Genomic DNA, 16,674 nt, shown 5'->3' on the forward strand with positions numbered 1-16,674 from the left:
GGGAAGACAATTATGGTAAATAGCACATTCTGCAGAGGAAGCGCTGTCCGAAAGCCTTGCAGCAATTTTCCAGTATTTTTGTCTGCCTCCCCCTGCTTGATGTTTGCTATCATTGGCTTCATTTCCTGAGCTAGTCACTAAAACCTCCCAGAAACAGGGCCGCCAACCCCAAGATCACTTGGACTCACGTCAACCAAGACACATCTCCTTTTCACGTTTATTTCATTTTGTTTTAAGATCACAGAAGAGCAGAGCATTCATACGTGTAAAGTAACAGAAGAAAGAACCAGAATTTAAATACATTTAAAAAGGAAAAAAAAGGCTTTTTTTAATTTTAATTTTTTTTTTTTACACACATTGCGCTTTTTACTTTCCTTCACAGAGCTAGTATTCAGGGAAAAAATATCCACCCAATAAACAAAAACAAAATAACTTGAGCAACAAAACAACCAAACCAAAACAAACAAACAAAAAAATGGCCATGTGTTTGTATCATCAAGGGAAGATCAGTTCATGTCTACAGGGCTGGAAAAAGGAATATATTTTATATATATATTTATATGTATATAACACTGTTAATGAGGAGACTTCTAACCAAGAACAGGATTTATACAACCTTCAGGAGAGCAATGGAAAAGGAGGGGTGAAGCGAGGCTGGGGAGAAGATGCAGGTCTCCGTCCCTCCCCTTGTTATTTCCTCCCTCCAGCCTCCCCCGTCCCAGCAAATACTTAGGGAGCAGAACTTGGCCAAAGTTCACCAGGGTAAGCCATGTTCATTCTCTGGTGAAGAGCAAAGGCTTAGGTAAGTGGGTTGGTTCCAAGAGACTCCCGACGGATGGCGGAGGCAGCGGCGGCACGCCAGGAAGCTAGCTCCGTGGGGTTTTCTTCGTTTGCAAGAAGCAGATAGTTATTGTGCCTGGATTTACACGGGAAAGGGTTTGTATCGAGAAGAAGGTAGCTGTAGGGTGGACTCATGAGCACCATCCAAAAAGCTGTGCCTTGGAAACAAGGATGGACCTGGGGAGGTGTTCGGTGGGTGGGTCTCTCTCCCACTTACAGCGTGTCCTGAGTACAGTAAGCCCACTGAACATCCCCATCTAAAGTGACACTAATGCTGGAAGTGATGAATAAACTCTGCTCTTCAGTGTCCAGGAGACCCCTATTCCTTGTGCTCTTTGGGGAGATTCATGAAAAGGTGACTGGACGGGCAGTAGGCTGAATGTTGAAGACAGAGTGGGACCAACAAGTGGACCTGCGTTGAGTCTGCCCAGTACATGGCCCAACAGAACAACCCCTTGTATACTGTCTCAAACAAGTGTTCTTGCGTGGCCTCCCTTTCTGGAAACTTAACTTTCACGTTCAGCTTTAGCTTCTACGACTCTCACTCCCTTCAACCGTGCCTCCTCGTAGGCTTTTGTGTCCTATTTCCCACCTATCTGCTGTAAAACTGTACCAGACTGAGCTGTTAACAAATGAGGCCTCTCTATCCACTTGCTTGATTCCACAGCCTATTAGTCAAGTTTCAGGAAACTTCTGTAAGAAACCCCCTCCCTTGCCTGTTTCTCACAGAACAGCTTTTTGAACTTGCTTGGGACCAGCCAAGAATTTCCAGTGACACACATTTACCATAATGAAGCATTTGGCCCAGGATGAGAGAAAGCTGATGTTTCCTCTCACACGTGCAACTTCCTCATTTGTTACGTACATAATGCCCAATCTGGCCATTTTCCTTCCTATGAAAGGCTATTAGGCTACAGTTCAACAGTCACATTTCCCAATATCATGAGCAAGGAAGCCACCTCAGCTATTTTGGTGCCTTAACTTTAATAAGAAAATGTCCTTCCTCTGCGAGTCTAAGAAAATTTGCTCCGAAGAGAAATATGGAATCAGTCCAGAGACTCTGTGTTCTAGAAGATGCTATGTTGTGGAGGATGGTTTTGAGAGGAAACCAGAGACCAGCAAGTGGCTTTGCTTGGGTCCTCATGTGGGTGACAATACTTAATGAATTTTCAATTCATATTCAGGATCAGAGTTTAGAGGTGGAAGAGGCTAATGGAATGTCATTTAAATTCTTTACTTTGGAACGAGAAAATTAAAAACTTGGGGATGTGAAATAACTTGCCAACGTCAATATCACATGGCTTTTTTGTGTGGCAAGACTCAGAGCAACAACTCAATTTTCCTGACTCCTAATACACCTTTCACTTTGCAGAGGCCTTTTGTCTTGGGTGGACGAATGGAAGCCTCTCATCAATGTGACCCAAATTTCCTTCTAGAATAGTCTTGTCGGACATTCATATGATCTCTTTGATGACTCTCTCGGTTGTTTTGGTCAGAGGAATGGTGTGCAGGACATTGTGTTAAATCAGCAGGCACTTCAGAAAGGCTGGGGTAAAACCTGTGGCTGAAACTCCCTATTCAGATGACTCTGTGCCTTCTTTATAACCCACGGACATGTAGATACATGGGGCTACCAGAGAATATAAAAAAAGCAGGGAGCTTCAGCAAGGTATTTCTCAAGGATATAACATATTTCTTACATCACATAACTTATTCAAATTAGGATGACAAAGAAGTTTTATGAGTGTGGTTAAGTGTAAAGCAGACCCAAAAAAAGCGGGGCGGGGGATGTGTGATAACTTGTTCATGTAATTATTTGTGAATCTGGTGGAGTTATTTAACTAAAATACAATAAAATATATATTAGCTGACAAGAAATCAATGACCTGGGGCACAGGAGTCCTTCACACCCTGTTCCTCTATCTTCCAATTTGCCTAGGATTGGTTGGGTCAGGCTGAGGAATCTTCAGTGAGGCAGAAGGAGCTAAGGAAAACCATTTGTACTTGGCTGGACCTGCCTCTAAGGGGTCTGGGTGTCTGCTTCCTTTGGCTAAGGCAACCATGTTTGGAACTTCAGTTTTTTTGTCTTGATGTTTGACCTATAAAAAGCTTTGGTTTTTCTTCTTCTTATTTGACTTCTTTTTCTTTAAGATTTATAGGTTTAGCTGAACTTGGGCTCTGCATGAAAAATGAAGTTTACATAGTTTATATTATGTATATAAACTAGTGATTTACATTGATTTACACATGATTGGTGCCTAATTTATTAATCAGCACGGTATGCAAATGTGCTGACGAGAAATCAGGATTTTAAAATAAGTTTTCTACAATATCCATAAACATTTTGCTGGCGTGAATGCTAAACCTAAACCTAATATTAACACCAGCAGCCTTGCCAAGAGGAAAGTGATATACATTGTGGGCAAAACCAAATTCTTTCTTGAGGTTCAGTTGGTGACATTTGAACAGCATAGCTAAATGCAAAGGAGAATAGTTTACTTTTCTTCCCACTGGTATGCACGTAAATGTGAACTTCATTTTGCCTTTAGTGAGATGTTTACAGATATGATGTTAACCATAATGGGGAATTTACATCACGGGCAGACTAAGTCTCTGGAGGAGAAACATTTTAAATACTTAAGCGAGAAAGAGATTTCCTGAATTAGATTTGTGTTTCTTAACTTGGGGTCTATCTCACAATTTTTTATGGTATGTTTATTTGTCTTCAGAATTTTAATAGCTCTTTAGGTCAGATATAACATTGCACTTATATTGTTATAAAAACTGGCAGTTTTCAGGGGAACCAGGACTAAATCCATGCTGAGAATTTGTTAAGAATGAAGAAAAACATGATGACATAATTAATCCTATAGCATGGGTCTCATAGGAAAATTTCTTTTAAACAAATAATAACAAGGTGGACAAAAGGGGACCTGTGTCTTTCCAAATGAAACACAGCTCTTTTTTTTTTTTAAATAAACCAAATTCAATACCTCTCTTCCTTTTAAGTTTAAACCATTGTTCTAAATTGTTCTTATAATACATACATTATTGTAAATATATCATTTGTAAAAGATAAGATTTAAAACAATACATACACATATATATTATTTTGCACAAAAAATCCAAAGCCTATAAACAACAAGATGAAAAATTTAGGGAGACTAGCCAATAGAAGCCATCACATCATAGTCAGCCCCCAGAGGACCCTGTGACTGTGGGCTGATCAGTAAGAACTCAAAACAATTTCATGCTGAGTAGTTTAGTTTCTGTAGGCAGAGGAGGTAAGTCCATCTTTGGAGGAGAAACATGCTTTTGCTTCTGTCCTCCAAGAACGTGAAAATCACGAGTATTGTTACAAGGTCTCTTTGAATAGCCCCAGTTATCTATGAAGTTAAAGAAAAAACATGTTCATGGTAAGGGGACAAAATGTCTGTCTGACTTGGAAGGGAAGGCAAAGGCCTTGGGGAAAGTCCTTCTGAGCAGAAAACCCAGCTAATTTCCCATAAGCTGTCCTTCTTTTTGGACAAGGCCATTTTGCAAGAACAATGTTCCTTCCACTAGGCAAAGTTGTTTGGATCAACAACTGCACAGAGAACAGACACTTTTGCAATTGTTGAACTCAAGCTAGTTCTCCTTCTTTGAGGCCTGCCCTGGGTCAAGGTCATTTCTACTTTTTAAAAATGAAATCTGAGGCTAAAGGTTTTGTTTTGTGAATGATGTAAGTTTACTTTTTATACAAAACATATGGAATATATGAGCGGTCCCAATGATTTGAAGCATTCCACTCCTTATTACCTATTATTTCCTGTTACATTTTTGTTTTTTCATTGCCAACAAATAAGATCTTTGGAGAGATTTATAGCAATGTGATGCATTTTTTTTTTTCGGTTAAATGTGTGGCATCTTGGTGTAGGTCCTCTTGCCCTACAGTGATTCTAATCTTGCTTCAAAAAACATTGTCCTCAGTTCTCCATATGACTTAGCAATATTCTCAAACCTACATGGTATATGAGACCCAGGTTTTTCCATAGGAAAGAGAAATTTAAAAAAAATCTCAGATCCTGTTGGAGATATGGGTAAACAATCACATTTTAAAAGTATCTTTAGCAGTTTACTCTATGGTCCATTATAATAAAACCAACATAACAAATGGTATAGACATGATCAGGAATTCTTTCCAAAGGAGAGACTCCTCCCACAAAACCAAGAGTTTGTCCTTATAATAGGATGGGGACACTGAAGACCAGGTATATGGTTAAAGCCTGTGATATGTCACAGGTATCTATTTCCGAAACTAATACTATACAATGCTGAATTAACTCCTTTCTTTCTTCCTTCTATCTAGACTATCATGCACGCTTCTAAGATTTTACTTAAGGATGTGGATGCCTCTTTAACATGGGAAATACATATCCTTCAATTCTTGTGCAAAGAGGACCAGATTGCCAGAGAAATCCCTGATTGCCAATATATCATGTTCCCTATGTTGTAATAGCTATGTTCTTGGATAAGAATTAATATTCTGTCTCTTGATCTCCCATAAATCCTCTTACCCATCCTAGGTCCTGTCTGCCCTCTGTTTCATGTCACAACTGCAAAACCATGAAGAAAGAATGTGATGGGTTTGTAAACTAAATGATGTAATTCCTTAGAAGAAATTTACAATACTGCTTAAATTCTTTTTACTCTTTCTTCATCCCTTTCTCCTTCCCTTCCTTCCTTCTTTGCCTTCATTTTGTATCATGTGACAGCCATTTCAAAGGTTAAAATGATGAGCTATTATATTTGGCTCAGTGAGATAACACTTTATGGCCCCAACAATAATCTTCCATCCTTTCCTAAGGTGAATTACTTTGGATACCTCTATAATCTAAGGGAAAGTGGTGGATGGTTTCCTACCAAAGATGCCCACATGCAGAGGCAGCCTTCCCTGGAAAACCTCCCCTAGGAAAGCACTCTTGGTAATGTAATGGTGCTGAGCTTTGGGATGCTCACACAACTTCTGCCCGAATTCATCACAAGTTGCTCAGATCTTATGATTAAGCAATTAGCTCAGGTTTCATTGTTAGTGTCAAGGAGAATCTCACAGATGTAAGTCTAAAGGTAGAGAAGGTGAATGCAATCTGCATCCTAGTGGCCTGGCTTTCGAATTCTGAGGAGCCTCCACAGGCAATGGTGCCATACACCTTATCAGTGGAGTGGGAACTTAATAAAGCATCAGTCTAGAACTCAAGGATGATAATCCACAAAGGATAACAAAGCCTAGAACTCCTATTTTGTGATGGTCAGAACTTTGCATTAGAGGTTTGGCAGCCTCTATAGAAAGGACCTGGGCATCTATCTACTTTTCATGTCTCGCTCACAATCTTTTATCTGAAAGAGACAACAATCTCAGCTTAGGGGAATTCGGGGCAAATGCAGTGTTATCTGAAGATTAGTGAGGGGACAAAACAGGCCTGCATAGGATCTCCATCAGCTCCTCTTTCCCTTGGGAGTTACCACTCAGAGACTTTCTTGTTTCTGGAGACCTGCTCAAAACATGTTGCTCATTTCTGCAATGGGACTCAACCTATACAAAGCTAGAAAACTTATGAATCCCCCAGGCTTGTAAAATAAGAGTGAAATCATAAACGGTCTTCTTCTCCTAGGTCATGTCATCCAGGCCACGGATCTGTTCCCTGTCTGCTCACCCCATTGATAGTAGGCACTTTCATTTACAGTGATATTCTGAGTGACTCCTGACTGGGGGTTTTGAAAATGGGACTAGGAGAGGTATGGGGTCCTGCCCACAGAAGGAGCACAGCTTGGTTTGAATGCGCACTGATGTCATGTGACAGCCATGAATGGGGGAGGGGTTCTGCTCCTTGCCTCCCCTCCAGCCATCTCCCCCAGCAACTTGTTACAGCCGCATCTCACAATTACAATGCAGGACAGTATCTACGGCACAATGAGTCTATGTACACATGGACCATTCCATTGGCATGCTTTAGAGAGAGAGACACATACACGCTCACACACATGTACACCTACGTGAGAGCGAGAGACTTGAGCACACACACGCGCACAGTGAAGAAAATGAAAATGGCACTTCCTAGCATTTGCGGCGTGACTAGTGTTCTGGGTTGCTGGGGTAAAGAGAGATGGGGGTAGAGAAAAAGGGAACGTTTGGAATGGGTGTGGTGGGGATAGAACACACTGGAGGGAAAGGGGATGTTCTCAAAGGTTAGAGAGATGTTGGAGGCAGCGGAGCCTGAGAAAGGCTCTACATAGGTTTTTCCTTTGATCGTCCAAAATGGCTGCACATTAGCTCAAATGAAAAACAGAATAAAAAGGTTATGGAAATATAAACACCAAAGGCAAGATCTTCTTTTTTCCCCACAGATGAAAACGGATGAAGGAAGGATAAAGTGTGTGTGGGGGAGTTAATATCCACCTGGTACTTCTTGAATAGTCTCATTTGTACAACATCGGATATCTTTAGCATGATGGAGTCTTTTTACACAGCAGTCATCTGCTTAGAAGATAGACACATATTCTGGTAGAGATTTTTCCCACCCTAAATTATACTCAATTTTTTTATTGATGGATCTTAAAAGTGTTTTTAGTGTTGTATTTTCTTCATTTTCACATTTCCCCCCTTCATTTATAAACACACAAACTTGTGAAATAAGTCTCCCCCCTTTTTGCATTCTCTCTCTCTCTCTGTTTCTGTGTGACGCATTTTTGTGTGTTTTTGTAATTATTTTTAAATTTTTATTCTATTAACATTTGCTGAGAAGGCAGAGCAGGGATGCTGCCAGCAGCCACAGTGGTACGGCCAGACTGATGGATCCATTGATTCCTCTCACCGACCCGGGTCCTGCAGAGCAAAAGAGAGAGAGACAAGATAAGCACCTTCTGCCAGTTCCACTTGACAGCCAAATAAAGCTGGAAACAGAGGCAAGGCGTGGCCAGGTACTGACGTCTAGCTGTCCGCGCTCATGATGGCTCCCATCTTTTAAGTCCCATCCTCTCTGAGGTACAAGTATGTGAAGGTGTCTTGTTTATTTCCAGTATGAAATGGCTCCTGCTTGAGAAGCTGCCACCCACCTCTCTCCACATGATTCCTGTGAAGCCAATACTGATTAAGATTCCAAGCGCTGGTGTGGTTCCTCCAGGAGCCCAGTACAGGCTCTCCCTGGAGACTCGTCAGAGCAGCTCCATCATCTCAGATGAGGTCAGTCACCAGTCTCTGACTTCTTTTTCACAGGGACGAGACAGGGTGATTTATTCTTTAACATGGGGACAACTATCACAAAGTAGCGTTTATGCATGGATGGTACCTTAGCAATACATCAAACAACAAACAAACACCCTAGAGTCTTAGGAAGAAGTGGAGCTCAACCCACCCAAGTTATCACTTTAGAAATTAAGAAAAGAAGCAAAGACAAGAACACCAACCAAACTGGCAAGGCTCAGGAGCAGGTTCAAACCCGGGGTAACTGAAAACGGACCTGACCTGGAATGTCATTCTGGGTCACTCAATAGTGTGACCATTGCCAATGGAACAGAATGTGGGGGATGTGAGTTCGAGTCCAAGCGGACAGCTGGGTGAGAGGAGACAGACAAAGGTCTGTGTGGGGATGGTATGAGTAATGCTGAGGCAGAATTTGTAGGTCTGACTTAGAGCTCATCACACACACTTCTAGTCCCATTTCTTCCTTCTGCATAGTGTTGTCATATTTCATTGAAAGAAAAAATTTTAAGAACTTTTTTTTTTTTCTCACCAAAGAGACTTTGGTCTTAAGGCTACATACTTAGAGGATGATACTCAAAATAGAAACTGACATGACTGTAATTATGAGTCACTTTGAAATTTTATGGGTACATATGCAAGCTGTGAGTGTGTGCAAAGCTGATGGTGTGCCTCTACAGTGGAAACATCTTCTGGTACGTGACTTTTTACCAAACTATTGAAAATGTATAAGATTTCAGGGCGTGTAACAAGGAAAAATACTGAATTCAAGAATAGACTCCCAATCTATGTTCTGTGTGAACAGAAGAAAAAAAACACAAAACAAAAAAAACAAACAATAATAAGATTAAAACACAACTAATAAAGAATATATGTATCACAATGTATTGTGATGCCAGTTTTGTAATAAGACTATAAATGTAAATGCACAACTGTGTGCTTACTATAACAAAAACTGTTTTCCAGTAGAAATTGCATCTACGGAACACATTTCCACAGCTTATCAGGAGGCAGGCAGAATATTTAACCTCGGTGTCTAACTCTAGAGGGCTTGTTACCACCCTGTAGTGAAAACCGGCAGTCAGTGTTTTAGTCAAACGTTTGGTGAGTGAAATTCAGACTGATTAAAACAACGGTTAGTCTAGACGGAAGCTACAAGAAGATGGAGACAGTATTAAAAAAAAATGAAAGAGAGTCTGATATTTTGGCTAGAGCACCACAGAATATTGCTTAATATGAAAATATGAGCATATGCAAACACTGAGCCCTTCAATTATGCAAAATGAGCTTTGTCTAGTAGAAAGCCATGGAAACAGAATCAAAAAGTTAAATATCCATCAACTCTAGTCAAACAACTCATTCTGTGATTTCCTGAATGTCTATGATATCATATTAATGAGACACTCTGACTACCTTCAGGTTCCATCTCATGAGGGTGGAAATTCAAAGCACCTGTAGTGATTGTTCACCAGCCTCTGGTGTCCAAATGTGTTGATACTTCATGCAATGTCTGCTCTGACCTTCTGTCCTCTGTTGAGCTTTCTGGATGCTTGGGACTACCAACCTACTAGGGTTCTTGTCCTGGTAGCAAGTGTCCCTCCGTATCTATGTAGCAGCTGTCTCTATATTAGGTGTATGCACTCCCTGGCACATTCATCTATATTAATGTACCAATAAGGCTTTCAGAATAGAGAAAAACTATACAGAAATTAAGGTCTTATATGCCAAAATGATTTCTGTTTTGCTCTAGGGATAGTGTGGAATGAATTCTCAAAACAAAACAAAACAAAAAGCACATTTTTAGTGCCAGGACAGGTTACATTGTCCTCCTGACATCTTAGAAGCTGGTAATATCTATAGACTGCTATGAAAATTGGTATGTTTTTATTCAAATGGTAGAAAATATTTAAGACAGCAAGCATTCTATTATCAAAAAATCATAATATGTACTACTAGCAAGCTAGATAAACATGTGAAAGTCAACATTCTTGTTAATGCACTTGTGCACCTGACTACATATTATCTACAGTCTATCCATCCATACACACATATAGGTAAGTTTATATGCTGCATAGATACTTATCTATACATGTAAGATAGATGTATGTATTATTGGTCTTTTGAAATGCATAATACAAAATTAAGTTTTACTTTCACGTGCTATTCTGTGTTGTAATAGGAATTCGCACTATGCATGTCAATAACTTTTAATTGTATTCCTGATGGTCTTATTACACATCTGAAATGCATTGTATACATCTAGTAGAGAAACCTTTGCCTCTATCAATTATTATTTATTAAGTTTTCTCATGAAACTATTTAATGTGCTTATGTGGCTTACTCTTTTCATAATTGATTTTTGAGAGTAAATAAACAGAATTGAGGAAAACTGTAAATGGGTAACAGTTGGGGAATTATCACAGCTTAGGTATGCAATTATAGATGCATATGACTACATAGGAGACTACTCCAGTTAATGTCTAGCTCAGGGAAGAATAATCCACAAAATCATTAATTATGTTTTAGTTCATAGTTATGAAATTCTGCTTATTTGTTGATATGCAAATGATAAATTTCAGTTCCTGTGCCAGATGGCCATGCTCAGCAACCGCTTTCATATACTGACAGATATAATGAAAGCATCAGTTTGAAAACATAACTTAGCCTTACGAATAGATAGGCAAAATAGGAATTCAAAAGCTTGTTGCATGGTTTTCATACCACAGACAACAATCACACCATGATATTTAGCCATATTCTATATGGTATGTGTGATACTTGGAAAATATTCAGTATAGTATTCACAATGCAGAAATTTTGCTTTCAGAAATAAATGAAATACCAACCCATATCAAAGATGTTTATGAATTGGATCAGGACTAAAGAAAAAACAAACGGTTTTATTTAGTGTGTGTGTGTGTGTGTGTGTGTGTGTGTGTGTGTGTGTGTGTGTGTGTCTATGCATGTTTGCATGCCATGGCGTGTTTCCCTTTTGCCCATGTGAGTTCCAGGGACAAACTCAGGTCCTTGGGCTTGGCAGCAGGTGACTTTACCCACAGAGCCACCAGGCTGTATTGACTTGGGGCTTTTTGGTTTACTAGTAAAAGACAAAATCCAGCTGCAGCAAAATAATAAATTATAAGTCACTGTTCTCAAGGTTGTCACTCAGGTGAACAGAGACTGTATCAAGGTGTGAATACTAGAGTGCACCTTGTCGTGACCATGTTTATAAAATGGCAAAACCTGTAGCTCACTGTAAAAGTTTATTAAATGGCCTAAATTGAAGAATTTTTGGAGGTAAGATTATCTGCTGCTGATCCAATGTAGGATTCTGAGCTCATCGTTTTGCCTTTCTTCAAACATCTATTTTGAAGATGCTTTTAATTCCCAGACCAATGATGTTTCCTTTCCTTTTTCCATTGTGACTGGATTTATTCAAAGTCATCTTTAACCACATTGGCAGTAATCACTGGCTGTCCATTTCAGCCAGTAAGAAATCAGAGTCAGTCTTAGTTTGTGTTTCCATTATACAAAAAGAGAAAAATATTTTTTGGAATTGCTGAAGGCTGACGGAATGACTAAAAACAAAGCAAAAAATGTAAACAGTTTAGGAAAACAATGCTGGATAACGGAGGTCAATAATCTATAGAATCTCAAAACACAAGTTCTGTGTGTTCTGCTGGGGCCGGGCAAGGCATGGGAATGTTGGGAAGCCATGTTGAATGCAAGTGCGATAACATTGACTCTGGTGCCATCTGCTGTCCACTTACTGCTAGTACAGGTTCCTCTGTGTGGATTGAAGCCTATAAGCCCCAGGACTGGAGTCGATTAGAGGAGAGATAATATTGGTTTTGAATACTATACCTTAAATGCAGGCTCTTCCTGCATTTACTCTCTGTCTTTACCCTCTAGAAAGTGAGATTTTGGTCAGATGAAACTGTCTCATAATACAGTTAGAAGCAGCACGTCCTTCTTCTCAAAGCTGGAGGGGCGGTGCACAATTGCAGTCCAGTACTTGGGAAGGGGAGGTAGGGGGACAAGAAGCTTATGACCAGCTTGGTACATATGAGTTTAAGGCCAGCGTGGCATACATTAGACCCCAAATCAAAAAAAGAAAAAGAAAAGCCAAAGTAAAACAAACAAACAAAACCAGAAAACAATATCAAGTACTTTTACACACCATTTATGAAAAACTTAGTTACCACGTATACTCACACTGATACCTTATCATAGTGACATTTGAATTTAAAAAAAAAAATCCTATGCCTTATGTCATCACCCACGTCAGAGTCCTAAGGTTTCACATGTGCTACTAGGCAAATTATTGGATAATTTGTAATCATATTGGGAAGAGAAAAAGGGCTAAAGAAGTTATTAATATTTTATGCCTTCTTGCTTCAAAGAATCTGTCTTAAGATGATGTCCTTGGCTACCTCTTATCTGCTAGATAATGATGACCTGCAAGGACAGGCCACCAGCGGGGTAGCGGTCTAAGCAGCCATAAAACCTCTCTGGCTTTTGGGTGTTCAAAGACACAAATCCCCCAAAGAATTATTTTTTACTCTTGGTGATGATCATGGTTGTTTCATCCCTGTTGTGACTCAGAATGAAAGCTATTTTCCTAAGAGACAACTCACAATCAAGTTGATGACCACATGGCCTTGGAGGAAGGTGACATCTAGCCCCACCACAGCTTCCTTTGTGTTTGTCTGGGGATACAGACTGTGAGGTTGATCTAGTGTATGTAGAAGGTGGGCAAGTCAGAAGCTGTTGCTCTCATTTTTAGGGTCCATTGAATGAAGCTTTGACAGGCTTGCCCTGTCCTTGTAACTGTGTGTACATGGAAACCACGAAATAGCTTTTTTTTTTTTTTTTTTTTTTTTTTCAGGGAGCCGGCAGCCCAGTGAGCTGCAGCAAGTGAGGCTTTGAAGAGTGAAGGAAATTGAGGCAGAGTTGAAATGTCAACTGTTTCCACGCTTCATCTCATCAGTCGCTACTTAGCGGTTATGTCCGATGTGGGTGTCAGAGCCAGCGATGAGTTTACCTGAATAGTCAACAAGCAACTGTAAAACTCTGAGAGCTCTGCCACTGGGTAGAGGCCATTCTACAAAATGAGTCCTTAACCAAGGACACTTAAGATGAAGCACATAACGGACCAGAGAGCGGGTAGGAGGGAGCTGAGTAACTCGCTTCATCCCAGGGATTTAAAGTAAGTCACTGTCAAAAGCACTACCAGGGGCCATGGGTCAGGTGGGCGGTTCTTTGTTAGCCAAGTTCACAATTTGGGAAAAATATTGCCAACTGTGTTATTGAAGTTTCTTATCACAAATCCCAACACTAAATCAAACCCCCAGTGCATATGACCACAATATATTGCTGTGGAATCTTAACTAATGTCTAGAAGGTACGTATAAACAGGAGCCATACCTTTTTGCTTGAAGTGCACGGTGGTGCCAATTTCTAAAAAAGAAACATTTAGCAAAACAAAAAAAAAAAACAAACAAATAAATAAGAATCTTCATCAACTGGGAATAAACATGAGGGTGGTTTTGTTGGTCTCCACTAACGGAGAATGAGAGGAAGGCAGGTTGGAGACAGGACCAGGACAGCAGAAGGAATGGTTGACAGAGACTGAGTGAGAGGAGAGTGCAAAGAGACTCTTCTCAGACTAAATGAGCAAGCAGTAGTCACAGAAAATGCATGGCAACTACGGATACTCCATGTTACGTGCTGTGCGTGTCGGCAAGTACAAGGACTCCAGCATGGAGTGTGAATGCAGTCCTGACTGCACCGGATGCGACCCTAGAATGTGTCTGACCCCCCAGCCCTCCCCTGCCATTCGGGCCCCACTCACCTTAGTTGGCCCATATCTAAATCACTCCTCTAACAGGCGAGTCCACTCCACCCCCAAGCTTCACAGTTGCTGTGTCCTCTACTAAAAATGTTCTCCCCGATGCCTCTACTGTTCGCCCAGTCACGCCAGTCCCATTGCTGTTGAAAACTCATCAACCCAAGTGATGCTGCCCCATCACTTTCCCAAAGCTGGTACCCGTTCCTTCACTGAGCACCAGTCTAAGCAGCACTTGGCCCCTCCCCGCATGACGTCACACAGTTACTCACTTGCTGATGCCTTGTCTCCTCACTAGAATACATGCCCCGGCCAAGGGCATCCACAGTGCATGGCTCTTTAACCATTAAGTCTAGCACTAGTGCAGAGCATGAACTATAGAGAGTTTCAGAAAACACCTGTTGCATGTATTAATAAACTTCAAGGTTGAACAAGATTAGCTTGTTTTTAAATACCTGGATTTCTTTTTTAAGTGTCTTTGCCAAATAATTCAAAAGACTCCTGTACCTTTGGAAGTAAAAGTGTATAATTTCTATAGGATACCATTTTCTATTTCAGGGACAACTAAATGATAGATTAGATATGGAAGCCCACACTGGCCGTGAGATCAAGTTTGTTTGTTGGTTTATTTTTTCCTCTGTGACCATCAGGACCCAGACCTGCATTCCCGAGTAACAACACAGCTAGCAGAACATGCCAAACGGCTGATGTCTTCAGCCACAGAGAGCTGTCTGCACAGAGCACCTGTCATCTTCTAGCCCTGCTTCCAATTTATTCTCAGGTTTTCTTCTGTGGCCTTTAGGGTAAAGACCCAATCCACAGCTTGATATCTGCGGCTCTCCTTGCCACCTTTCCTGTCTGGTCTCATAAACATCCATCACCTCGCCAGCTTTCCTTTATGCTCTGTGGAACCACACGTCCTCCCTTGGGTTACTATGGGATCTGTAGTAGGGTCTCCATCACCCTTCAGAGAGGAGCCTTTCTTGGTCCCCTTGAGGACATCCAGTCTTTTTATTTCCTCCCACACTCATCTCTGTTTTAATTTCCAAAGTGTCTGTCTGATGCTTCGATTAAGGCCTGTCATCCCCCGGGGATCATGAAGTCTGGGGCTGTGTCTCTTACTATTTGCTCCTATAGGCCAGCACATGACAGTCACTCTGAATGCAAAACAGAAGATCCAGAGTCATTGAAACAGGAGACAAATAAACACGTGTTTCGAATGCTTCTGACCCAGAAAAACAGGGGGCCCGATTTAGTACACAAGGCTCAAGCTCTTTGAAGCCAGGCCTGAAAAGTCACCAAGATTCAGGGATACTAATCTCCTCCCTTGCCCATTTTTCATCTGTCTACTCAAGGTAGTCACAAGGAGAAGCCCTCAAACATTGTAACATTTTCGGGCATCAATACGACAGTTATAAAGAAGAGCATGATTATCCCAGTGTGTTGGAACACACCTAGGTTTTCTAGTGGCTTTACCCAGCAGGGCTGCATAAGAGGATGATTGGGTACCAAGTGTATGGAAGGTTCTACATTTGGCTGTATCTGGCAAGGGAGAGATTTTTTGCCCCTCCCCTTGGCATTGTTATAAAAAGCCCTTTTGAATAAAGTGTTGACCCAGGCCCTCCTGAGGCTACCCTGTGTTTCTGTCTTTCCTCTCATCGTCTAGGTATCTCTTTCTGTCTAATATTCCTCACTTCTCCCTGCTCTAGAGTACCCTGGTCGTAAAAGTGGACACTTGTCTCCCACATCAGAGTCTGAAGCATATAAATGAGCGGCTGTGGCTCATCACTAGCAAAACTAATGCCAGCCAGCCTGTCCCCGAGTTTGCAGAAAAGCTGGTTTCCCTAACTGGTCAGTTCCATAGGGAATCGCTCTGACTGTTCTCTTGTGCTGTGGTGGCTGGTGTTGTTCACAATGCACTTCTGAGACTACCCAGACACACCAGTGCTTCCCAGACCCTTTTATATGTGAAGAACACTACCTGTAGACAGTCCAGTTAACAAACGCATCATACTGTATGTTCATCTAGAAGCATGGACTACCTTTATTCCTAGGAGCTGATGCCAATCACCCAACAAGTTCTAGACCCCTGAGGGGGACCATCTTCAAAGGAAGAATTGTGGGGTTTCCTTTTCTCTTCCTTTTAAAACCTGGTCTACAGGGTTTGTGTCTCTGCTTAAACTAGGAAATGTATCTTAACCTTTCAATGCCCCAGTTTTAGCTTTTGAACATGAGTTCAATGAACCTGACATCTGTACTCTGGATTATATCATCACTTAGTGTGCTATCCTTGTGCCCAGCACACAACTGAATAAGTGCTCTTACCATTTTGTCATGAAATCCTTCTCCAGAGGATTATCAATGCAATTTTGTAGTGAAAGAAAGCGATCCTGCTTAAAAAGCCATGGAAATGTGTATGTTAACAATATGACATGACGAGCAAAACATTAGTGGACCCTAGCATATGAAAAACAGATAGGAAGGGGGCTTATTAGGCAACATATTCTTTAGGCTGCAACTGGCAATATGCTCACAGGAACCAGCCACCGATACAGGCTTGGGTGAGAAGCTATGTGTTTTGAATGAATATGTTGGGGGAACAATTCTCCCCTATTCTTCAATTAAAGACAAAGAGTTTCAAGAAATATATTGAAACACTACCAAATACTTTACTCTATGAAGCAGCTATGTAAAAATGCTTGAGTGTGTATACAATAGTGCTTGAAGTGTTTTTAAAAGACTAACTAAA

The 16,674-nt window shown here is 40.9% G+C and overlaps 1 protein-coding gene across 1 annotated transcript in view; it reads right to left on the minus strand.

The window, feature by feature from the left end:
• Positions 1–205: 205 nt before the first annotated feature.
• Positions 206–16,674, minus strand: part of LOC114701477 (limbic system associated membrane protein) — a 2,116,569-nt gene continuing 2,100,100 nt past the window's right edge. Inside the window, exons 8-9 of the mRNA XM_037209988.1 lie at positions 13,505–13,537; positions 206–7,702 (exon numbers count right to left, since the gene is read on the minus strand). Of these exons, the coding sequence (XP_037065883.1) occupies positions 7,605–7,702; positions 13,505–13,537 (131 nt within the window). The 3' untranslated portion in view covers positions 206–7,604. The remainder of the gene's footprint in view (positions 7,703–13,504; positions 13,538–16,674) is intronic.

Source organism: Peromyscus leucopus, chromosome 12 (assembly GCF_004664715.2).
Source record: "Peromyscus leucopus breed LL Stock chromosome 12, UCI_PerLeu_2.1, whole genome shotgun sequence".
Lineage (NCBI taxonomy): Eukaryota > Metazoa > Chordata > Mammalia > Rodentia > Cricetidae > Peromyscus > Peromyscus leucopus.